General features: G+C 38.1%; 1 protein-coding gene and 1 long non-coding RNA gene across 2 annotated transcripts in view; both read right to left on the bottom strand.

Moving 5' to 3' along the window:
• Nucleotides 1-26,170, bottom strand: part of LOC105487432 (uncharacterized) — a 143,614-nt gene that overhangs the window by 85,127 nt on the left and 32,317 nt on the right. The window contains exon 6 of the mRNA XM_071096134.1: nt 3,385-3,471. Within this exon, the coding sequence (XP_070952235.1) occupies nt 3,385-3,471 (87 nt within the window). The remainder of the gene's footprint in view (nt 1-3,384; nt 3,472-26,170) is intronic.
• Nucleotides 18,250-26,170, bottom strand: part of LOC139363508 (uncharacterized) — a 9,043-nt gene continuing 1,122 nt past the window's right edge. Inside the window, exons 2-3 of the long non-coding RNA XR_011624040.1 lie at nt 25,644-25,710; nt 18,250-18,404 (exon numbers count right to left, since the gene is read on the bottom strand). This is a non-coding gene — a long non-coding RNA (uncharacterized lncRNA). The remainder of the gene's footprint in view (nt 18,405-25,643; nt 25,711-26,170) is intronic.

The raw sequence follows: 26,170 nt of genomic DNA, 5'->3' as shown, positions 1-26,170 counted from the left end.
CCACGAATACTTGATCCCACCTCAAATATGTCCCTTTTTTATTTTTATTTTTTGACAGAATTTCACCGTGTTTTCCTGGCTGGAGTGCAATGGTGCGATCTCAGCTCACCACAACCTCTGCCTCCCGGGTTCAAGTGATTCTTCTGTCTCAGCTTCCTGAATAGCTGGGATTACAGATGCATGCCACCACACCCAGCTGGTTTTGTATTCTTAGTAGAGATGGGTTCCACCATGTCGGCCAGGCTGGTCTCGAATTCCTGACCTCAGGTGATCCACCCGCCTCAGCCTCCCAAAGTGCTGGGATTACAGGTGTAAGCCACCATATCCAGCCAAATATGTCCTCTTTTTAAAAAGTATTATAATATTACTATATTACTATGTTATATATTACTTATATATTACAAGTGACAATATATGATATATAAGTAGATTATATATTATATATTATATATATTAATATATGTATATTACAATAGTTCTGGAAATAAGACACTTTAAGTGGATTTACAAAAACTAATTTCCACTAGTGAAACAGGTCAGTGTACAATTTAAAGCCAATTTATCAAGACAGCAGCTTATAGAAAGTCAGATATGATCCAGGGAAAGTTAGCACATCACAAAACACCCTTCTCAGAGAGTAACTACTTATTTTCCCCCAAAATAGTTTCTTCTTTCTTTCTTTTTTTTTTTTGAAATGGAGTCTGGCTTTGTCACCAGGCTAGAGCACAGTGGCATGATCTCGGCTCACTGCAACCTCCGCCACCCAGGTTCAAGCGATTCTCCTGCCTCAGCCTCCCATGTAGCTGGGATTACAGACACGCGCCACCACGCCCAGCTAAATTTGTGTATTTTAGTAGAGAAGAGGTTTCACAATGTTGGCCAGCATGGTCTCGATCTCCTGACCTCGCATGATCCGCCCACCTCGGCCTCCCAAAGTGCTGGGATTACAGACGTAAGCCACCGCGCCCAGCCTATATTTTCAAATATCCGATGTGAACTTGTTATCTTTAATAATGGAATGTTAGAAAATGGAGCTTACTGTATGATGCATATCAGACTAATCTTGACAGATCTCGTATCTGGTCACACGAAGTTTATGGGTTAATATGAAAGTGCAGGACTCTACATTATTCACTGGGTTTTGGACAAATATGTATCACATACATATTATGTGTGAGACACTAAGTGCTGGATATACAGCATCCAATGAATAAGATGCATAGAACTCCTTCCTCATGGAGTTTTCATTATATTTTCTTTTCTTGATACCATAAACAGAGTAGAGCTTAGCTATTAGGAGTGATCCTTTGGTTCGTGGAAACACCCTAGAAGGTGGTAGAAATATATAGCAGACTGATCTTTTACCAGTCATATTTGGCCCAGTGCATCTCATTTATATCATATGAATACACAGGGTTCCAGGGTAACAAAACATAACTTACAGAAGATGTAGGAGAATGGAGAAAACCTATTTTTCAACCATGAGTTCCTAAGCCATAGCATGTGTAACAAAGAGCCTAGATAGATGAAATGAAGATACATAAATCCTTACCTATTTTGAGAGAAAAAGAAATCTAAAGGCCAGGTATGGTGGCTTACCCCCCGTAATCCCTGCACTTCAAGAGGCCGAGATAGGTGGATTGCTTGAGCCCAGGAGTTTGAGATCAGCCTGGGCAACATGATGAAACTCCATCTCAATTAAAAAAAAACAAAACAAAATTAGCTGGGCGTCGTGGTGCACATCTGTAGCCCAGCTACTCAGGAGGCTGAAGTGGGACAATCACCCGAGCCCAGGAAGTTGAGGCAGCAGAAAGCCGTGATCATGCCACTGCACTCCATCCTGGGTAAAGGAAGTGAGACGCTGCCTCAAAAAAATCTAAAATCTCTTTCCAATATACATAAAATGTATCTTGTAGTGAAGAAGGAACTTCAGAAAGAAGAGGAAAAAAATGCTGAGGAAGAAATGAAGGGAAAAATGAAAGCAGAAGAGAAGAAAAAGTGGGAAGGCAATTAGAAGGAAGTGGAGGAAATAAAAAACAATTGTGAAGGAGTTCATTAGAAAGGAGGCTCATTAGAAAGGTGGAACCCGCAGCTGGTAAGAGGGCCAGCCCCCACCTCCCGCCGCACACACCAGCACGGATCTGGCTACAGGTAAACACACAGAAAGAGCTAGCTTCCTGCTCTGAAACGGGGGACCCCATGTTAGCTGCGGGAGTCAGACAATAGTAACTGACTAGGGAAGGGAAAAGGTGACCAGCAATATTTTATAAAACTTACCTGTCTGTAGTTAGAACCATTCCTTATTCATTGAACACAACTTATTAAGTTACCTTTCCCAAATTAGGGAGTCCTCGCATTACAAACATTCCACCAAATATAACTATATATTGTGATTCCTAAGAAATTTAAACAGACTTCAATGGTAATTCAATCAACACCCCTCCCCAGAAATCACTAGAATTGTCTCTTTCTCCCCAAGTGTGTTTGGGTATATAGAAGGTCGAACTTTTCCAGCCTCACATCCACCCTGGCTTTTGAGCTACCCGTGAAAACTGACTCTGAGAGTAAGTCCTTGTCTTATCTTGCACATAGGTCTTTAGATAATATCTGTGGATGCTGCATCATTTAAAAATAGGTTATCGAGAGCTACTTTGTAAAATAATCTTTGCACTATGCTTGAGTCCTTTTTGTGAGAATTTACCCTAGTGTTTTATGAAAAAGTGCAGACTCAATGACTGGCACCCACTGGTGGGATATGATCTAGACTGCAGCTGATTCTAAGTAACATTTGTCATTGTCAATATCACATCAATAACCTTTATAAAAACGCTATTTTGTAAACTATAAAATATGTATAATACTATGCACTTAAGGAGCAATTTTGAATTATTATTTTACAACCACAACTAGTATTCAAGATTATAGAAGAGGAAATTGCTATCATATCACTTCCCTTTCATAATTCTCAAAAGTGAGGTGGTGGTACCATGAATTCAAGGAAAGAACTTCAATCATCACAGGATATGGAAATCTCACATGCTAGATGCAGTTTGTTGAAGAATGCTCATTTTAAATTCAAAAAGCAGAGATGCATTTGAAGGTGATGACGCTCCTCAGACACATACATGGGCCTTATGATGGCATCAAACTGCTCACAGTAGCATCAGATGAAAGCACATCGCTGTTTCTTCCATCTGACCAGCCCACTGTCCTTGATGAAAAATTACCTTCGCTGCCCATCATGTTGTTAGTGGTTAAAACTTATCATTTAAATTGTAAGCTGCAAAATCTAAATGGAACTGCATGGGTGATCTTTGTCACCTCACTTTCATGAATGGAAAAGAGTATTCTGACACAAAAATTACATACTTAATTCTAGCTCACCTTCTCTGCTGACCTCCATCGCACACTGCCTTGGGTTTATTTCCTCATCCATCAGTGGGTCAAAGTAATTTCTGCCGTATTCATTTCCTGTGGAAAGTACACGAGGTAAGGGTCAGTGATTATTAGAAGCACATGAACCAAAATGTTAATTTTGAAATCGACACCAGCAAAGAAGGACCATTTTAGCTCTTTTATAAGCTTAATTTTTTTACAAGTCTTCCAGGCCTCCCTTTTTTGTAATTATCATCTTGCAAAAGGTCAGAAAGGTAATTCAAGAAACAAGTTCATGCTATCTTTCTGTTGCTAAAAAGTTAATGAGAAAATTATCAAATGTAGACTTTAGAATAATAATAAAAATCTTAAGCCAAACTATATTGGGATATACTCATGAAATGGAAGTAGTTGGATTATAATGATGTGTAGAACTCACTGATGATTATATTTGCTTACTTATATTTCACTAAGTGTATCATGATGTTGTGTCCAGAATTCCACAGGCCATTTAGTACTATCTTAATTATGAAAAACTACAGCAGAATGTACATGTTGCTAGTTAGGTGAAAAGAAAGAGAGAGAGAAAGAAAGGGAGAGAGGGAGGGAGAAAAGAAGGAAGGAAGGAAGGAAGGAAGGAAGGAAGGAAGGAAGGAAGGAAGGAAGGAAGGAAGGAAGGAAGGAAGGAAGGAAGGAAGGGAGAGGCTTGCTTATAGATCTTTTTTATGTCAACTTCAGTAACATGAAGGGAAGATACAAATGACTTAGCCATAAATTTATCCCACACACATCAACAATCTCAACACCACTAACCAAAATTTCTCACATCACGTCTCCCACTTACTCTGTCCTTATCTTCATGATCAAACTGTAGCATGAGGTATAACTTTGTAATAGAAGAAAGGGTCTGCTATTAATTTTCCAAATCTAGTCTCATACTTCCTGCAGACTGAAATGTATATGTCTGTGGCTAGCAAAATGAACGCTACTCTAATGATAATTCAAGTTGCCTCAAACATTGCAAAAGAAATAAAGCCTTGTAGAATGAAAACAACAACTTTGAAAGTATGGTTTGCAGGGAAGGTTTAATACATAATAGGATTAATACATATTAGGTATACTGTGATATTCTTTAGTATATTTGTTTTAGGATCAAAAGTAATCCAAATGGCAGCCCCTTTTCCAAGGCTAAATGAAATTTTGATGTGAACCTAGGTTTAATTTCTATTTCTGGACTGACACATTTTTGTGTCAGTCTCTGTTCTATCAATGCAGTTAAGTACAAAAACTGAAAATCTGCTTTACCTTGAGGTCTCAATAAGGAAAGAATAAATGAGTTTCATTTCTGTTACTCTATCTGTCAACAACTACTAGGCTGATAGGAATCTTGGTGGTATGTAATCAGAGTCTTATGTACTGCAATAACACCATTCTTCCTCATTCACTGTAATTGGTTTTTTTTTTCTCTCTCTACCACAAAGCACTGTGATACTCTATGCCCTTCCATATGCTGGTAAAATAATTCACCTATATTAGCACAAAGATGGTAGCATAGTCCTTATATTGTCAATCAACTACTGGTACCCATAGTCTGGAAGGTTCTCCAATCCAATACAAAACTCAAATTATTTGTCTTCTATAACTGACTAGCAAATATTACCAAGATAATCAAAACCTTGGAGGGTGAAAAAAGTTAAGTCATGTTTAACCAAAAGTCTGGAGTAGTGTATTTAGTTTTTAGGTTCTCAAACCATTTGCATCCCTGTTGTCAGTGGAGATGTTGGGGTCTTGTCCAGCTGCACATGAATGGGGCCTGCACCCTGGGAGCCTTCAGACCACCATTTCCCTTCAGAGCTCGATACCTCCACACACAACTGGAAACAGGGCCCCTTAAGGTCTACACAGATTGTTCCTTCTGTGTTTCATGTGGGTTGACATACATGTGTTAGGTTACAAGTGCCAATACTGGAGGGATTCATTTTGCGTGTCCCATTCTGGGATCCCATGTACAGCATTTTACAAGGAAAGAATTCTGAGGTCACTTGAGCAAAGAGACAGCTTTGACACTCTTAGTTCTGAAATCCTTTAAACATCCCCAAGTTCTATACTGTAATACATATCTAGAATTTATGTCTTTTTATAATTTAAATGCATTTTATATTAATTTTACATTCTGTTAAGCATTGTTTTACAAATATAGTTTATACTCAACTATTGTCTGTCTTCCCCACTAAAATATAACCTCTGTGAATGCAAAGACATTATCTCTTAGCTCACTGGAGCACCCTCAGTGCCTAGAATATTACCTGCCTTATAATATGACCTGAATTCCTTAGTTAAATAAACTTCTCTTGGAAACCTATTGTAATACCCTAATCCTTTCATTGCCTAGATGTTCTCTCTTGATTAAACAACCTTTCATCACCTTTTATTCATATTTTTTCTCTATTCCCCCATCCCATCTCTCCTCCCCATCATCACCACCTACCCCCACACTTTTATTTTTAATTGAGTGCCTTCTAGGAACTGAGCACTGTCTGAATTTGAAAAACAAACACAACAACAACAACAACAGGAAAACTATGACCCCTGCCTTCAGAGCGGGAAGAAGAAGGAAGCTAAACATATACAATCTGGTATGATTTAGAATGGAATTCTGATCGAGAATATCAGAGAAGCATCTACCCCATATTGGGGGTGTCAAAGAAGACTTCTTGGAGAAATGGCTACTGGAAATAAGTTTTTGGAAAGGTGATTAGGAATTAGCCAGTCAGAAATACAGGGGAAAGAAATTTTTGACATCTGGGCAAAGGAGAAAAGACTCCAGGTCATAAAGTCATGGAAAGTACAATTTGTTGGTAGATGTTCCTCAATTTTTCTTGACCTCCTAAAGCTACAGTTTAATAAAGTGAATAATGGAACCCAAACTTCTTCACTAGCCCCAGAATCAGCGTTAACTAATGATTTTGCTGAAATTCCTAGTGCACTGTTGTACAGTGTCACCTTCCAATGTTTCATATTCATTCATTCATTCAACCAATACTCACTGAGTGCTTATTATGGGACTATAGCAGTAAAATGAAATACCCAAAAATCTCTCTCCTCACAGACCTTACATTCTGTGAGTGGAAGAATAAGCACAATAAATATGTATATTTTATAGTTTATTAGATAGTGAAAAGTGATGAGAAAAAAGTGCCAGGTAAGGATGGTCAGACCCCCAGGAAGGGGTGGGAGCTGCATCTCTTGCTTCCACCTTTGTGTCAAACAAAGGGTGCCACTTAGGATTAAGCCACTATGCTTTCAAGACAATTGAGAAAGTAAAGCTATAATGTATTTATTATTATTTTAATAAGCTATCCTTCTAATTGCTTGCATAACATAAGTCAGCCTATGAATCAAATAAAAACACACTCTCAAATATTAAAATGATTGTTTCTTTCTATTGCTATTCCTTGTCTTAATAAACCAATAATTTAAACACAGCAGGTAGAATTTAGAAGAGTAAACCCACGGAACCTGTTATAAATTTAGAAACAATGGACTCCATCATAACAGTAGCTCCTTTTGCGGCCTTTCATTGGGTGGAGTCAGGATTTAATGAAGTAGGATGGTTTTAAGGATATGGTGTATATTACCAGAAGGTAGATAGCTAATAGAATCAATTCCTAAAGTGTCCTAATCATTCAGAGTATGCTTTTGGATATATCTAAAATCATCTCACAGGAAAATTAACAGACCCACTGAGAAATTCAAAGTAGGGCATTTAGCAATACCAAAACGATAGATTTTAATATGGCTGATATTTAACTCCTTGTAATACTCAGATGAATATATGCCAATCCCATGTGTGTGTGTATACACATATATATGTTGAAGTATGGTTCTACATTGAAGCAAACAGATGTGATATATAAACGAATAAATCAGTAAATTGGTCTTCTCAATATTCTTGATACTCTATTTTTGCTTCCAACTTCCTAGTATTAGCTGCTTAGTCTCTAGAATTGCATTAGTTAATTCATTTCTCGTGCTATCTTTTATTGAACTAGGAGAGGAAAACACACACACTTGCCTTCTGCCCTTCCACACATATCAGGTTTTCCTATCATTTAACTCAGAGCAGCACAGAACATAATCAGAGCTTTTACTTAAATTACACTGTACATGAACTTTGGTCAGGAAACCCTCTAGTGTGCACCCATGCAGTTCCTTGGGGGCTATAAGAGTGACAATGAAATTGCCCACCAGAGGAAGGTTAGTAACAATCATCGAAGTGTCTTGACTCAACGAAGCAATCACTTCCTTTCAAATCAGCTACATTAGCTAGAGAGGAAGAAAACCCTAATGCATTTGTGTGTTTCTCAGGAGTTTTTTTGTTTTGTTTTGTGTTGGCCCCATTCTTGTTCTTTTCCTGTAAATCCACCTGCTTCAGCTCAGCTTTTCCTCGCCGATAACTGTGTTTTCTGTAATATACTATAAACTAAATAACTAAACAATTCGTATTTTATGATTACAACCATGCACCAAAATTTTACCACAGAGGACATTCTCCTGAACAGCATTCTTTTTAAAGGCATAAAGCCTGGAAAAATAAAATTAAGTTTGATTCCTATGAACTTTATAAATAAATTTGGGAAAACGTCATATTTTTTCCCACTTTGAAAATCCAATACAAGTATCTCCAGCTGAAATGTCCATGGGGCCAGAAAGTCTGCATAAATACAAAAACATAAGTTTAGAAATCAGGGGACTGCACTAGAATATAAGGGAATAGGGACAATGTCAAATCTAAACACACTGTACCATACTAAAATCCAAATACTATTTTTATAAAGTTGATTTACAAAACTATTTTGTAAATAAAAGGCAACTAAAAACACAAGAATATTTCTTAATGAAAAAAATAGTTATCCTAAACTAAGTCTTCATGTACTAAATATCAAAACAAAGCAACGACAACAACAACAAAAAAGCTCTCTTTTTTTTTTTAAACTTTAAGTTCCGGGATACATGTCCAGAATGTGCACGTTTGTCACATAGATATGTGTGTGTCATAGTGGTTTGCTGCACTTATCAACCAATCACCTAGGTTTTAAGCCCCGCATGCATTAGCTGTTTGTCCTGATGCTCTCCCTTCCCTTACCCCGCCCTCAACAGGCCTTGGTGTGTGATGTTCCCCTCCCTGTGTCCATATGTTCTCATTGTTCACCTCCCACTTATGAGTGAGAACATGCAGTGTTTGGTTATCTGTTTCTGCGTTAGTTTGCCGAAAATCATGGCTTCCAGTTTCATCCTTGTCCCTGCAAAGGACATGATCCCATTCCTTTTTGTGGCTGCACAGCATTCCATGGTATACATGCACATTTTCTTTATCCAGTCTCAAAAAAATTAGTACAATGAAGACTTCGTTTAAAATAACTAACTCTTAAATATCAAAACAAAACAACAACCAAAAAACAACCAAAAAAACAGTTATCTTAAACTAAGTCTTCACTGTATTAAATATCAAACACACCAACACAAAACAACCAAACAAATAAAAAACGAATGACCAAAATATGAACTGTGACTTGGATATCCATCATGAATCTGATTATATAACATTCTCCTAGAAATCTTGGCCAAAGCATAACTGGGGAAAAATAAGGAAAATATGTGCCAAAGTTATTGAAAAAATCCTATGTTGCATACACATAGAACGACAAAGTGATTTCATGCCATGAAAACAAGAGATTTGACTTAAAATCTTTCAGGACAGAGAAGATGTTATTTGAATAATATCTTGGTAAACAACCATATACATAAAGAATCATTAACTTTTCTAAATACCAACCATAGCCACTTTGAAGATATAATGATAAGTAACAAATCAAAACCTATTACAAAGCTCCAGATAACACTCAATAATTAATTAATTAATATTAGACTTTCATAGGAATCTATAGGTGGTGATCAACATTATTAATCTTATTCAGAAACCCAAACTAAAAGGCACATGAGTAACAACATAATTAAAAACAGAGTCAGAGATAGAAGAAAAATCTATACCATTTTTCTTTCCTTTTTTTAATTTTTGAGACAGAGTCACATTCTGTCACCCAGGTTTGAATGCAGTGCCACCATCATAGCTCACTACATCCTTGAGCCTCACACTCCTGGGCTCAAGGGATCCCTTCACCTCAGCCACCTAAGTAGCTGGGACTACAGTCATGCACCAACATGCCCAGCTAAATTTTTTATTCTTCATAGAGGGGGAAATCTTGCCATGTTGCCCAGGCTTGTCTCAAACTCCTGGACTCAAGTGATCCTCTCACCTCAGCCTCCCAAGGTGCTGGGATTACAGGTATGCGCCACTGTAACTGGCCTTCTTCTTCTTCTTTATAGAAAGGCTAATATGTGAAAATTGGTCAGTTGCTAACAGAATATTCAAGAACTGGTACCATGTCAGACAAATTAACTTTCTAAACTTTTTGTTTTTACTTCCTTCCCAAATCTTGTGGGTATTTGATATATCAGTGATTTGAAAATCTGAATAGGATAACAGTTGAAGTTTGCTAACAAATTCTAATCAATTGATCCATATTCTTTCTTCCCCAAGGCCCTCCCTCATGGTAAATTATGAAGCACTTTAACTTGCAAACCACCAGAGTGCTGTGGAGTGCCTAACTGCTGCTGGACTTTATCCCATGGTACCCCCAAGGCATTCATGCATCATGCACTCACTGGACCTAGAATCCTCAAGGAGCTGAAGCACGTCCTTAACTTCTAAACAGGAAGATGCTACCAGTACGTAAGTAATTGTGGTAATTCAAAGGTTAAATATAAGTATATTGTTTTTTCTCATATTTAAAAGTTCCTCAAAAGTCATATCAAAGTAGGGTTTCTTTCCTGCGAGTTTGAAGCTTGACAACATTAGCTTACATGTAAATAAGTTAATGAGTAGAGTTTGGAAAGTTGCCTTTCAGATTATGAAGTACCTGATTTTAGACATCAATCACCCTTCCAATCTTTTCAATTTTGCCTTCATTCATTTAACAATTCATGCTCCTCGTGGATCTAAGATTACTTATATGTATGTATCGCATTTAAGGGCTCATTCCGGTAATAGTGTCTTTCAGCACACTGAAACACACTTCGATATGAAACAATCAATATAATGGGCTTTTGGGTTTAGTTTAATCAAAATAATCTTTTTTCTTAAAAATCTTGTAATTTATAGACAAAATCTATCTCATGAAGCAAAGGATTCAGGACTTCCCGTGTTTCTTTTTTTCTTTTTATATTGGGTTTTTGGTCAATTATTCTGATAAAAGCTATGGAAAGCTTATTTTCTTGTTAATTTTTTTAACTTGATTTAAATTTTTAAAGCAACTTGCTGAAGGTCCAAGAAAGCTTATTTCCTACTAAATTGTTTTTGACAGCAAACAAAAAGTGTCCAAAAGAAACTCTAAATGAAATTATTTGGAGATTAAAGACTAATCTAAATTATGCTAAAAGCATAAAATACTAAGCATAGAAAACATATGCCGAAAGCATAAAATACTAAAGTCATGAGAAATTTTTCCAGTAAAATTTTTGTTTTACTAAAATTGCAACTACTCACTTTGGGAGGCCGAGGAGGGTGTATTAACTGATGTCAGGAGTTCAAGACCAGCCTGGCCAACATGGCAAAACTCCATCTCTACTAAAAATACAAAAATTAGCTGGGCATCATGGTGCATGCCTGTAGTCCCAGCTACCCGGGAGGCTGAGACAGGAGAATGACTTGAACCTGAGAAGTGGAGCTTGTAGTGAGCCGAGATAGTGCCACTGCACTCCAGCCTGGGCGACAGAGCAAGACTCTGTCTCAAAAACATAAAATAAAAATAAAAATGGAACTATTGAATTCCAGCTAAAATGGTGACCAAATGAAGTTTGAAATTGATATGGAAATTAATTGATATAGTGAAACTTCATATTCTAGTAGCAAAAAAAAAAAAGTCCTTTTGAAATTTTTATGTAATATTTAAGCAGAAGTAGGTACAATTTGGTAATCTGACCAACTGCTTAGACACTGACTGCATCACTAATATATTGGAAAACTGAAGTCTTTCCCAGGTTTTTTTTTCCCCTACATAGCTATGTTTATATTAAGAAAGTCATTGGACCTCTAAAAAAATCACCTATATCATCTCTAGTTTTACTGTTTCTATGAGTCTAAGATTCTCAAGCATCCTTTTTACTATCATATAGATTCTTGTGCTCACATTTTTATTTTAAAGGTATATAAATTTGAATGACATATAAACCCACTGGTTTAAATGTATGAATCCATCTGTCATCAATGAACTGGAATAGTAATGTCTTTGGAAGTTAAAATAATTCTTACAAAGATTGTTTCTTCAATGACCTATGGCAGATTTTATAAAACATTGTTTGCAAAATCATACATTGGAGGTGTCATTAACATGGATTCGAAGCGACAATGTAAAACTAACTATGCTTAAGAGTTAGTTAAGTGTCAACACTGGCATCAATTTCAGCATTAACAGAAACAGAAAAGGACAACACAAACAGATATTCTGCTAATTTCCTGGGCAAATCTGTCTGATTACCTGGGGGTAGGCAGTTCCCCTGAGAAAAAACAAATAAATAAATAAATAAGTTTTTTCTTATTCTGCTGACATTTCCAAAACTCAAATGTTTGATTAAAATGCTCCTTCTCCAGCTGGACAAGCACTGTCCTGGAACTCTGCTGTTCCATTTTTTCATTTGTTTGTTTTTGTTGTTGTTGTTGTTGTTTAAACCAAAAAAAGACAGGAAAGGAAACAAATTTATTTTTATAAACTGACCAAATATTTTATACATCTAATATCTATATAAAATATTTCTGTATTTCAGTAAAAAGGGTGCTTTCCTGAGGATTTATTTTTAGCCTTCCAAATCAATGAAAGAGATTGAAACCACTTAGGACCCCAATGGTTTCTGAAGACACAAATCCAGGTCAGTTCAATAAACCTAAAGAAAATGATTTTCCTATATATTTTCTTTTTCTTAATAATTGTTTAAATGTCTCAAAGCAAAAAAAAAACTATTTTGTAAATGGTCTATAAATGTTATTTAGCACTTGTTTTCCATCTTAAGGGAAAAACAGCTATAAATGAAAAAAACAAACAGTTTTATACAATATCACTTCTAAAATAATCTAGGCTATGTGCACTACTGGGAAAAACAATTCTCATCACATATTTGCTCAGACAATTTGAATTATGCACTTAACACAAGTGCTTATGTTATTTCTATTACAAATTTTTGTACATGTGTATTTCTAATGGCCATAGTGGTCTCAAGGTAAATTTAGGGTCACAGTTATTACCCTAACCCAGGATTTCTCTACCTCAGGCACAACCACTATGGATCCCTATCCTTTATTCTAACTACCTCTCATCTCTTCCAGAAGGATCTAAGTCCTGAGATCACATATGCTCAGAACTCATTCCTCTCCACATTTCTGGAATGTCTGCCATTTTCCTTCCCTACTCTCAGCCTTCAGCATTGCTGCCTGCTGTCAAGGATCCTATGCTGACCACCATGCTCTACAAACCACCAGCGTCTCCACATCCATCATGAAACAACTGGTGGCACCTCCAGTTCACAAAGCCACATGGATAACACTTCCTGTCAGTGCCAGAGCTGCTGCTGGGGTCACCTCCATTGACTACTGTCGCCTCTAACACTGATTCTTGCTGGTGCCCATTGCAGGCCATGCCACATTCTCTCCAGTATCTTCCTGGTTCTGATCAAACCTTGCACTCACACCTCTGTCCATCCAATGTTCTATCAGCAATGCTAAGTGAAGGGGTCCAGTATATGTCATCTCCCAGCTCCTACCCACCACATGCTGCTCCTCCATGTTACACAGAGGCCCCCTACAACTGATGGAGATCTCAGTTTTTACTTCAAGCCCCTCCCACTAACTCCCCAGAATAACTGCCTGAGGATTAGACCACAGGACAATACAATTGGCAAACATTGTACTGTAATCAAAATTACCTTTCCTCTCTGGCCCTGAGATATTGGCATGAGATCAAGCTTGTGTGCCTGACTGTCTCTTTCCTTAGAATTAGTCTCTTCCCAGGAGGCATCTTAGTCTTTCTTCAAATGAAAAATGCAACAAATGAACTAGTCGAATGGTGACAAAAACAGCTTAGTGAAGTTGAATTTAATATGAAATTTCATTAATATAGTACAGCTTCTTATTCTAATTGCCAAAAAGTATTTCTTTTTAATTTCACCCAATATTTAAAGGGAACTAAGTTTAAAAAAGACAGCATTTTTGGGGTCCAAGTGCTAAGATATTGACCACATCATTGATGTATCAGAAAACCTAAATTTCTGTCTCAGATTTTTCATTGCAAGCCTGTGTTCATTTTAGGCCCCTTTAATCCACAAATCCTCAGATGTGCTCAGTCCTAAACTGAACATGGCTTAACTTAACTGAACTGGAATCCCAATTATACTATTATGGTATGTCTATACACACACACACACACACACACACACACACACACACACACGCTTTTGTTTTGGCCATATATCTACAAATTCATTCTTTTATTCATTGAATGAAAGAAAAGGTATTTATAAAATAGATGTCAAAATTGTATATGAGCACATATTATGTGTTTGAGAGTGCCAGATGAATCTTGATCAACTGTAATTTTTTTTTTTTTTTTTTTTTTTTGAGATGGAGTCTCTCTCTGTCGCCCAGGCTGGAGTAGAGTGGCGCAATCTCAGCTCACTGCAATGTCTGCCTCCCGGGTTCAAGCAATTGTCCTGCCTCAGCCTACCGAGTAGCTGGGATTTCAGGCATGCACCACCACGCCTGGCTAATTTTTGTATTTTTAGTAGAGATGGGGTTTCGTCATGTTGGCCAGACTGGTCTCAAACTCCTGACCTCAGGTGATCCAACCACCTTGGCCTCCCAAAGCGTTGGGATTACAGGCGTGAGCCACCGCGCTCAGCCTGATCAACTGTAATCTAAACACAGGAACATCTTGTTTGATTGCTCTTCACTTTATTGTGCTTTGCAGATAACGTGTTTTTCACAAATTGAAGGCTTTTGGCAACGTGCATGAAGCAACTCTATCAATGCCATTGTTCCAACAGTATGTGCTCACTTCATGTCTCTGTGTCACCTTTTGGTAATTCTCTCAATATTTCAAACTTTTTCATTACGTTGTCTGTTACAGTGATCTGTGATCAGTGATAGTTGACATTACTGTTATAACTGTTTTGTGGCACCATAAACCATGCCCATATAAGGCAGCAAGCTTAATAGATAAATGTGTGTGTTCTGACTGCTCCACTGACCAGCTATTCTCTTTATCCCCTATCTTTCTCCCTCTACTCAGGCCCCCTATTCCCTGAAACACAATATAGAAACTAAACCAATGAATAACCCTACAGTGGCCTCTACGTGTTCAAGTGAATAAAAGAGTCATACATCTGTCACTTTATTCAAAAGCTAGAAATGATTAAACTTAGTGAGGAAGGCATGTCGAAAGGTGAGACAGATGGAAAGCTAGACTTCTTGTACCTACCCAACCTCCTCATTGCAAATGCAAAGGAAAAGCTCTTTACAGAAATTAAAAGTGCTACTCCAGTGAGCACATGAATTATAAGAAAGCAAAAGAGCCTTGCTAATATGGAGAAAGTTCTAGTGGTGTGGATAGAAGATGGAATCAGCCACAATATTCCCTTAAACCAAAGCCTAATCCAGAGCAAGACCCTAGCTTTCTTCAATTCTGTGAAGGCTGGGAGAGGTGAGAAAACTGCAGAAGAAAAAAAATGAAGCTAGCAGAGGTTGGCTGGTGAGGTTTCAAGAAAGAAGCCATTTCCATAACAGAAAAGGGCAAGGTGAAATAGTAAGTGCTGATGCAGAAGCTGCAGCAAGTTATCCAGAAGATCTAGCTAAGATTATTGATGAAGGTGGCTGTGTGAAAGAATAGATTTTCCATGCAGATGAAATCACCTTCTGTTGGAAGAAAATGCCATCGAGAACTTTCACAGCTAGAGAGAAGTCAGTGCCTGTCTTCAAAGCTTCAAAGAACAGTTGGACTCACTTCTTAGGGGCTAATGCAGCTGATCACTTTAAGCTGAAGCCAATACTATGTACCATTCTGAAAATCTTAGGGCCCTTAGGAATTATACTACATCTGCCTGTGCTCCATAAGTGGAACAAGAAAGCCTGGATGACAGCACATCTGTTAACAACTTGTTTTACTGAATATATTAAGCACACCGTTGAGACCACTGCTCAGAAAAAGAGATTTTTTTCAAAATATTACTTCTCATTGACAGTGCACCTGGTCCCCAAGAGCTCCTGATGGAGAAGCACAAGGAGATGAATGTTGTTTTCATGCTTGCTAACACAACATCCATTCTGCAGTCCATGGATCAAGGAGTAGTTTTGACTTTCAAATCTTATTATTTCAGAAATACATTTCATAAAGGTACGGATCCCATAGGTAGAAATTCCTCTGTTGGATCTAGGCAAAGGAAATTAAAAACCTTCTAGAAAGGATTCACAATTATAGTTGTCATTAAGAACATTTGTGATTCATGGGAGGAGGTCAAAATATCAACATTAACAGGAGTTTGGAAGAAATTGATTCTGACCCCCATGGGTAACTTTGAGGGGTTCGAGACTTCCGTGGAAGAATTAACCGCAGATGTGGTAGAAATATCAAGAGAACTAGAGTTAGAAGTAGAGGCTGAAATAGACAGAAACGCTGCAATCTCCTGATAAAACCTGAATGGATAAGAAGTTGCTTTCTATGAATGAGCAAAGAAAGTGGTTTTTTAAGATGGAGTCTTCTCCCAGTGAAGATGCTGTGAACATTGTTTGAAATGATGGCAAAGGATTTAGAATATTACATAAACTTAGTTGACAAAGCAGCTATAGAGTTTGAGAGGACTGACTCCAATTTTGAAAGTTCTAATGTGAGTGAAAGGCTATCCAACAGCATCACATGCTACAGAGAAATCTTTTGTGAAAGGAAGAGTCAATTGCTGTGGCAAACTTCATTGTTGTATTATTTTAAGAAATTTCCACAGCCACCCCAACTTCAGCAACCACCACTGACCAGTCAGCAGCCATCAACATCTAGACAACACACCCCACTAGCAAAGATTATGACTCACTGAAGGCTCAGAGGATTGTTGCAATTTTTAGCAGCAAAGTATTTTTTAAATTAGGGCACATACATATTTTTGAACATAATGCTACTGCACACTTTATAGACTACAGTGGAGTGTAAACGTAAGTTTTATACACACTGGGAAACCAATACATTTACGTGTGTCACTGTTTTGTGATATTCATGTTATGGTGGTGGTCTAGACTAGCTCTGCAATATCTCTAAAGTATGCCTGCAGTTACCTTCATTGTAACTCTGCTTACACAGTATATTTCATAAACATAGAAATCCTTTATGTCTTTTCTGTTTATTTTTATATTTCTCATACCTGGCATAGTGCCTGAAAAATAGGAAATGTTCAGTAAACATACTTTTCAACGAATGAGGAGGAAGAAATGGAGAGACACATCAAGCATTTTTGATGTTTTATATATCTAACTTCTGATCAAAACGTTGAATAAATTATGTCCCACTCATCATGCATATACCACTTCTGTTTTCAATGATGTTGTACTGACATTATTAGCAATAGGAGGCAGCCAGTAAATAATCCAAGCCATATAAACCATAGGAACATTTATCAGATTTTTGTTTGGCTTATTTGTCATTGTTGTCTTGCATCCATTTCCCCTCCCTAATGGCATTACAATTTCCTAGTTTCATTGTGTACAGGCTCGGTATCCTAGTAACTCCAGATTCCTCTCTCCAACTACAGAAGCCAAGGAGGGCTTGACAGAACCTACTTCTCCTACCCTGTGATAGAGCCAGGAGGCAAGCAAGTGGCCTACGCATGGCGAGTCAAATGTTCTGCCCCTAAGACTTAGAATTTTGGATAAGTGAAGCAAGGATGGAAAGAACACTTGGCATTTACTCATCACAGTGGTAAGAGCTGTTTCAAAATCAGACTGCTCCTGCTATGGAACAGTTACTGTGTTTCCAACTTCCTGTACCTGTAGGCATCTTGGGTTTTGCCCATTTCCACTATTGAATCTCAGAGCTCATGAAATCATTCTGCTTGAATTAGTAAGAGATGGTTTCTGTTGTTACCACCAAGGAGCTCTAAGTGGCACATAGCAGCCAGTCTGCATCCTTGGAAGATGCCACCGAGTGATGTCCAGCAAAAGAGTACAGAAACAACTGCAATGCACAACTCCCAGGAGAAAAGAGGGAAAAGCAGGGTTGTATTCCTTGATATTGTCAATTCTGCTTTTTTTAGTAAGTATAGCTATGCCAGGCTTAAGCAATAATGTACACAATTAATCACATTCGTTTCTTTTCCACTTAGTTTTGAAATAACCTCAACAAAAGTTAAAAATTAAAAGGGAAAAACTTCCCAAGTGCAATTTTTAAAATTCACCATAAGGCTGGGCACGGTGGCTCATGCCTGTAATCCGAGCACTTTGGGAGGCTGAGGCGGGTGGATCACCTGAGGTGAGGAGTTCGAGATCAACCTGGCCAACGTGGTGAAACCCCGTCTCTACTAAAAATACAAAACTTAGTGAGGTGTGGTGGTGGGTTCCTGTAATCCCAGCTACTTAGGCTGCTGAGGCAGGAGAATCGCTTGAACCCAGGAGGCAGAGGTTGCAGTGAGCCGAGATTGTGTCACTGCACTCTACCCTGTGCGACAAGAGTAAGACTCCGTCTCAAAAACAAAAACAAACAAACAAAAAACTTACCATGAGTTTACCTGTTCCACTATTCACGTCTATAATTATTTCTTTTTCTTCCTATCTGGAATCTTCCTATAGCCCCTTCTCACATCTGTCCCACATTACATTTTATTGCCATTTAGAATTTAGACCAGGAGTTAGAGGCCAGCCTAGGCAACGTCGTGAGACTCTGTTTCTATAAAAAAAATAGATATAAAAAATAAAAAAGAGAACTCAGGTATTAACTCTATTTTTAGTATCACCATATTATACATTTGGAATAGTAAAGGTGCCCTTTCTCCCCACCCGGGTTAGGAACAAAAAACCAACTCTCTTTGTGAAGTTCTAAGCAGTTATGGCTTCTCTACGCACCTCTTTTCAACTATGATAATTCCGGATATGCTGTTATCATCTAGCAAATCATCTTCAGGCAGGATGTGAGGGGCAGTGAGCACTGAGGATGAGCTGAGACAGTGCAGTCAGGGAAGCAGTGTGCACACAACAAACACTGGTTCTGGGCAAGATGGAGCAGAAGACGTGCAGCCCAGCAAAGGACACGAACAGACACTTCTGAAAAGAAGGCGTTCATGCAGCCAATAGGCACAGGAAAAAACCCTCAATATCACTGATCATTAGAGAAATGCAAATCACAATGAGATACCATCCCACACCAGTCAGAAAGGCTGTTACTAAAAAGTCAAAAAATAAATAAATAAATAGCAGATGCTGGTGGGGTTGCAGAGAAAAGGGAACACTTATGCACTGTTGGTGGGTGGGTAAATTAGTTCAACCCCTGCGGAAAACAGTATGGCAATTCCTCAGAGCTAAAGGCAGAACTACCATTTGACCCAGCAATCCCATTATTCGGCATATACACAGAGGAATATAAATCATTCTACCATAAAGATACATGCACGCAAAAGTTCATGGTAGCACTATTCACAATAGTGAAGACATGGAATCAACCAAAATGCCCATCAGTGACAGATTGGATAAAGAAAATGTGGTTCATATACACCATGGAATACTATGCAGTCGTAAAAAAGAATGATGTCATGTCTTTTGCGGGACCATGGATGGAGCTGGAGGCTATTATCCGTAGCAAATTAAATACTGCATGATCTCACGTATGAGTAGGAGCCAAATGATAAGAACTTACAAACACAAAGAAGAAAACAACAGACACCACTGTCTATTTGAGGGTGGAGGATGGGAGGAGGGAGAGGAGCAGAAAAGGTAACTATTGGATACTGGGCTTAATACTTGGGTGATGAATTAATACCTGGGTAATGAAATAATCTGTACAACAAACTCCTGTGACATGTGTTTACCTAAGTAACAAACGTTCACATGTACCCCCAAACCTAAAATAAGTGTTAAAAAGTTGTATGACTTTTAAAAATCCTTCTAATAAATCTTTGCATTCATACTTTAAAAAATTACATATATGCAAATTTGTCTGGGAATGTACAGCATGGGGTGTTTAATGTTTCTGCTAATTGTCTGCTTACAAGTGCAAGGCCAGTGGGAATTGAAAGAAAAGTGTGATGCAGAGCCTGGCAGACTTTCATCAGAAGTGGGGGAGCAAAGGCAGAGCAGGCCAGGCGGGGGATACAGCCACAGTGAGAAGGAAGGACTGAGAGTTCAATTCTGTTCTGTTGTTTTCCATTTGCACCTTGCAAAAGTGACTATTACTATCCGGGCATGGTGGCTCACGTCTGTTACTCTTGGTCCCAAGCAATCCGCCTGGCACCAGGAGTTTGAGACCAGCCTGGTCAACATGGGGAAACCCCATCTCTACTGAAAATACAAAAATTAGCCAGGTGTGGTGACGTGTACCCGTAGTCCCAGCTACTCGGGAGCCTGAAGCATGAGAATTGCTTGAACTCGTGGGGTGGAGGCTGCAGTGAGCTGAGATAGTGCCACTGCACTCCAGCCTGGGCAACAGAGGAAGCTAGACTCTGTCTCAAAAAAAAAAAAAAAAAAACAAGGCTGATATCAACTTATAGTGTCAGCTCTGCTGCACATTGTCATTTTCCCTGAAGAATGTTTAGATGAATAAGTTTCTAAGGATGCCTTAACATTGGAGTCTCCAGGTGGGATTTGAGGATATACGAAGGCCTTCCAAATGATCTCGAAATCACAGCAATTGGTAGTTGCCTACTTTGGCTATTCCTGAAGATCAGTGTGTCCTTACTTTAATTACTTTTCTACTATACAAGGAGACTCAATCCATCATAAACTTGAAATCTTTTTTATAAAGATTTGGTTCTAGAAAATCCCTCTCCTAGACATTTCCTTCATAATTTAAATTGCTATTTGGCAAATAATTTTTCATTTCCTTGAGGGAATTTGAATAAAGTCATGTTGGAATTCTGCCATTACATACAATGCATTTCTTTAAAAAGCATCTTAAAGGAAGAAATGTATTCATATTTACTTACCAGATGATAATTTGTGCTAATTGTAATATTACTGTGGGGAAAATTTGTAACTACTCTATTTTCTCTAAGTAACCACATTGCCAGTTAATATAAATGTCCTTTTAAAAATTGTATTAACAAGAAATACTGTTCTATGATATCTAGTGGTTTCTACACGCACGTATTTCAAATATTCTTCTTTGTTCACAGACCATAAAATTGCATGTATCATTTGCAATTGAATTTTTTCAGAAGTCCCCTCAAAGGGAATAGGGAAAGGTGAAAATGCATCAAATAATTTTTTTAAGTTGGCTATATTCCAGAATACAGAGAATGTAACTCCTGCCTCTGTCAGTAACTGGCTGGATTTGTAAGGATGATAAATCATTCCTGGATTTTTCATCCAAAGTGCCTTCTCTTTGGTTTCTTCCTCTCTGCTTTATTTTTGGCTTACAAATTTGGCTCCTCCCATCTTCCCAAACCAAACTGATGATCACTCGTGAAAATAACTACCTTCATGCCTAGTCTTTCCTAAGACACAGGGACTAAACCTATAACAGTATGCCTATAGAGCACTTGAAATGGGGCTAACTCACATTGAGGGTTGCTGTCAGTGTAATGATTCACACTGTGTTTTAAAGGTTTCATACAAAAAAGGGAAAATATTTGTTTTACATTGGTTATAAGTTGAAATGATAATATTTTAGAGATCTTGGTTTAAATAAAATACATTATTAGAATTAATTGAGCGTTTTGAAAAAATCTTGTTATGGTAGCTCTCAGAAATTGTATTTCTTTATTTTTTACTTTAGAGACGGGGTCTTGCTCTGTAGGTTAGGCTGAAGTGCAGTGACATGATCATAGCTCACTGCAGCCTCTGACTTCCTGGGCTTAAGTGATCCTCCCACCTCATCCTACCGAGTAGCTGGAATTACAGGTGCCTGCCACCACCCCTGACTAACTTCTTTTTTGGGGGGGATGGGGTCTCACTTTGTTGCCCAGGTTGATCTCAAACTCCTGGCTTTAAGTGATCCTCCAGCCTCAGCTTCCTAAACGGAGAAAATTTAAAATTATGTATGTGGCTCTCTTTACTTTCTATTAGATAGTGCTTGCCTGTAACATGTACTTACATCCTAAGACACAGATGCCATCCTTCTTATAACCTCACTTTTCTCTCTCTCTCTAACACCTGATATATCATAAGTGTAATTATTCACCATGCCTCATTTTATTGAGTTTCAAACAGCTAAGTCATCAAGTAGTACTCTACTTCCGACCTGAATATCAATCTAAAAACTTAAAAATTTGAGATTTTTCACAAAGGTTTCCTAGTCTTTTTCAGCCCCCAGGGAATAAGAATTCTTACTGAAGAAATCTGAATACCTCTGCTAAATATAAATTTGTAAAGAAGGGCTGCTCCATCTTCCATTTGGGCTAAAGGACACATTTTTACCTCCAGGATCTAGCTGGGAAATACTCTAGCTCAATAAGAAGACCATTTCTGTCAAGGGAACCAAAGAGCTAAAATGTGCCTGCCCCAGGACTGACGATACCAGAAGTTCGTCTTCGGAGTCAAGAGTTGACTGAGAGGCCAAATGGATGCCAAGGGACTCTAACCCTCCCTTCCTGTTCCTGTGCATTCATCTTCTTTCCTGCATCTTCTCCCTCAGTCTATGGATTTGCTGACCTTGCATGTCTGGCCAAGCTCTAGAATTTCCTTTCTGATTACGTCATGCAGCCACACTAGATGTCATGCTGACATTCCCACACAATGCCCTGTCCTTTTATCAGGTGACATCACCCCTAATAAAGAGAGAGAGAGATGCAACAGAGGAGTAAAATGCATACACCACAGAACCAAACAAGTCCTCCTTTAAATCTCTCATCATAGCACACATTGTATGCTTTACCTTAGCCAAGTTACAACCTTGATTTCCTCATCTATAGGATGAGGATAATAATAAAATGTACGTTGGGCAGGGCCTGCTAGTTGACCCCAATATACATTCTCTTATTTAATAATAGAAACCGGCCAGGCACAGTGGCTCATGCCTATAATCCTAGCATTTTGGGAGGCCAAGGCGGGCAGATGACTTGAGGTTAGGAGTTCAAGACCAGCCTGGCCAACATGGAGAAACTCCATCTCTACTAAAAATACAAAAATTAGCCAGGCGAGGTGGCAGGCACCTGTAATCCCAGCTACTTGGGAGGCTGAGGCAGGAGAATCACTTGAACTCAGGAGGCAGATGTTGCAGTGAGCCGAGCTCATACCGCTGCACTCCAGCCTGGGCTACAGAGCAAGACTCCATCTCACATAATAATAACAATAATAATAATAATAATAATAATAATAATAGAAACCTTCCAACTTCACCTTGAAACTTGGTTACCAGCTAAGGACTTCATTTCCCAGCCTCTGTGGCAGCTCCATGTGGCAAAAGGCATACAAACAGAAATGGTATATCTATCTCTCTCTCTGGCAAAAGGCATAGAAACAGAAATGGCATATCTAACTACCTGTATGTGGCCTTTTTCTTTTCTGCAAGTGCCTGAAACATAAAAGTGACATCAAGTCATCTTGGACCATGCAGATGAGAACAACAGCTTGGGGATTACAGAGTAATAAAATGGAAAGAAGACAAGAAATAACCAAAATCAGAGCTGAACTGAGGGAAACTGAGACACAGGAAACCATTCAAAAGATCAATGAATCCAGGAGCTGGTTGAAAACATCAATAAGATAGCTAGAATGCTAGCTAGACTAATAAAGAATAAAAGAGAGAAAATCCAAATAAACACAATCCAAAACAAGAAGGATATTACCACAGACTCCACCGAAACACAAACAACCATCAGAGAATGTTATGAACATCTCTATGCGTATAAGCTAGAAAATCTAGAAGAAATAGATAAATTCCTGGACTCCCAAGACTGAACCAGGAAGAATTTAAATCCCTGACCAGACCAATAACAAGCTCTGAAATTCAATCAGTTATAAATAGCCTACCAACAAAGAAAAGCCCAGGACCAGATGGATTCACAACTGAGTTCTACCAGATGTACAAAGAATAGCTGGTACCATTCCTACTGAAGGTATTTTTTTAAAAAAATGAGGAAGAGAGAATCCTCCCCTAACTTATTCTGTAGTCCAGCATCATCCCACTACTAAAACCTAGCAGAAGCACAATAACGAAAAACCTTCAGGCCAATATTCTTGATGAACATAGATGTAAAACTCCTCAGCAAAATATTGGAAAACTGAATCTAGCAGCACATCAAAAATCTTATCCAACAAAATCAAGTAGGCTTTATACCTGGGATGCAAGATTGGTTCAGCATACACAAATCAAAACATGTGATTCATCACATAAACAGAACTAAAGACAAAAACTATATAATTATCTCAATAGATGCAGAAAAGGCTTTTAGTAAAATTCCACACCCCTTCATGTTAAAAACTCTCAATAAACTAGGTATTGAAGGAATATACCTCAAAATAATAAGAGCCATCTATGACTAACCTACAGCCAACATACCGAGGGCAAAAGCTGGAAGCATTCCCTTTGAAAACTGGAACGAGACCAAGATGCCCTCTCTCACCACTCCTATTCAACATAGTATTGGAAGTCCTGACCAGAGCAAACAGGCAAGAGAAAGAAATAAAGGGCATCAAAATAGGAAAAGAGGAAGTCAAACTATCCCTGTTTACAGATGACATGATCCTATAACTAGAAAACCCCATGGTCTCAGCCCAGAAGCTCCTTAAGCTAATAAAACAACTACAGCAAAGTCTCAGGATACAAAATCAATGTGCAAAAACCACTAGCATGCCTATATACCAATAACAGTCAAACTGAGAGCAGAATCAGGAACGCAATCCCACTCACAATTGCCACACATGCACGCAAATAAAATACTTAGAAATACCAGCTAACCAGAGAAGTGAAAGATCTCTACAACGAGGGCTACAAAACACTACTCAAAGAAATCAGAGATGACACAAACAAATGGAAAAACATTCCATGCTCATGAATAGGAAGAATATGTCCTTAAAATGGTCATACTGCCCAAAGCAATTTATAAATTCAATGCTATTCCTATTAAACTACCAATGACATTCTTCACAGAACTAGAAAAAAAATTTTTAAATTCATACATTACCAAAAAAGAGCCTAAATAGCCAAAGCAATCTTAAGCAAAAAGTACAAAGCTGGAGGCAGCATGCTACACAACTTCAAACTATATTATAGGACTACAGTAACCAAAACAGCATGGTACTGGTACAAAAACAGACACCTAAACAAATTGAACAGAATAGAAACTCCAGAAATAAGGCCACACACCTAAAACTGTCTGATCTTTGACAAACCTGACAAAAACAAGCAAAGGGGAAAGGACTTCCTATTTAATCTTTAGGACTTCCTAAAGATTGAAACTGGATCCCTTTCTTACACTGTATACAAAAATCAACTCAAGATGGATTAAAGACTTAAATGTAAAACCCAAAACTACAAAAACCCTGGAAGATAACCTAGGCAATATCATTCTGAACACAGGCATGGGCAAAGATTTAATTACAAAGACACCAAAAGCAATTACAACGAAAGCAAAAATTGACAAATGAGATGCACTTAAACTAAAGAATTTCTGGACAGCAAAAGAAACTATCAGCAGAGTAAGCAGACAACCTACAGAACGGGAGAAAAATTTTGCAGACTATGCATCTAACAAAGGAATAATATTCAGCATCGATAAGGAACTTAAACAAATTTACAAGAATAAAACAAACAACCCTGTTAAAAAGTGGGAAAAGGACATGAACAGACACTTCTCAAAAAAGAATATCATGCGGTCAACAATTATATGAAAAAAAAGCTCAACATAACTGATTATTAGAGAAATACAAATCAAAACCACAGAGAGATACCATCTCACGCCAGTCAGAATGGCTATTATTAAAAAATCAAAAATAACAGGTGCTGGTGAAGTTGTGGAGAAAAAGGAATACTTACACACAGTTGGTAGAAGTGTAAATTAGTTCAACCATTGCAGAAGACAGTGTGACGATTTCTCAAAGACCTAAAATCAGAAATACTATTTGACCCAGCAATCCCTTTAGGGGGAACATAACCAAAGGAATATAAACTGTTCTACCATAAAGACACATCCACGCATATGGTCATTGAAGCACTATTCACAATAGCAAAGATGTGGAATCAACCTAAATGCCCATCTATGGTAGACTGCATAAAGAAAATTTGGTAGATATACACCATGGAATACTATGTAGCCATAATAAAATAAGATCATGTCCTTTGCAAAAACAGGGATGGAGTTGGAGGTCATTATCCTTAGCAAACTAATGCAGGAATAGAAAACCAAATACCACATCTTCTCACTTATAAGTGGGAGCTAAATGATGAGAACACATGGACACATAAAGGGGAACAACATACACTGGGGCCTATTGGAGGGTAGAAGGTGGGAGGAGGGAAAGGATCAGGAAAAATACCTAATGGGTACTAGGTTTAATACCTGG

This window comes from Macaca nemestrina, chromosome 5, assembly GCF_043159975.1.
Source record: "Macaca nemestrina isolate mMacNem1 chromosome 5, mMacNem.hap1, whole genome shotgun sequence".
NCBI classification, from domain to species: Eukaryota; Metazoa; Chordata; class Mammalia; order Primates; family Cercopithecidae; genus Macaca; species Macaca nemestrina.
This window is presented reverse-complemented; position numbering and strand designations above follow the sequence as displayed.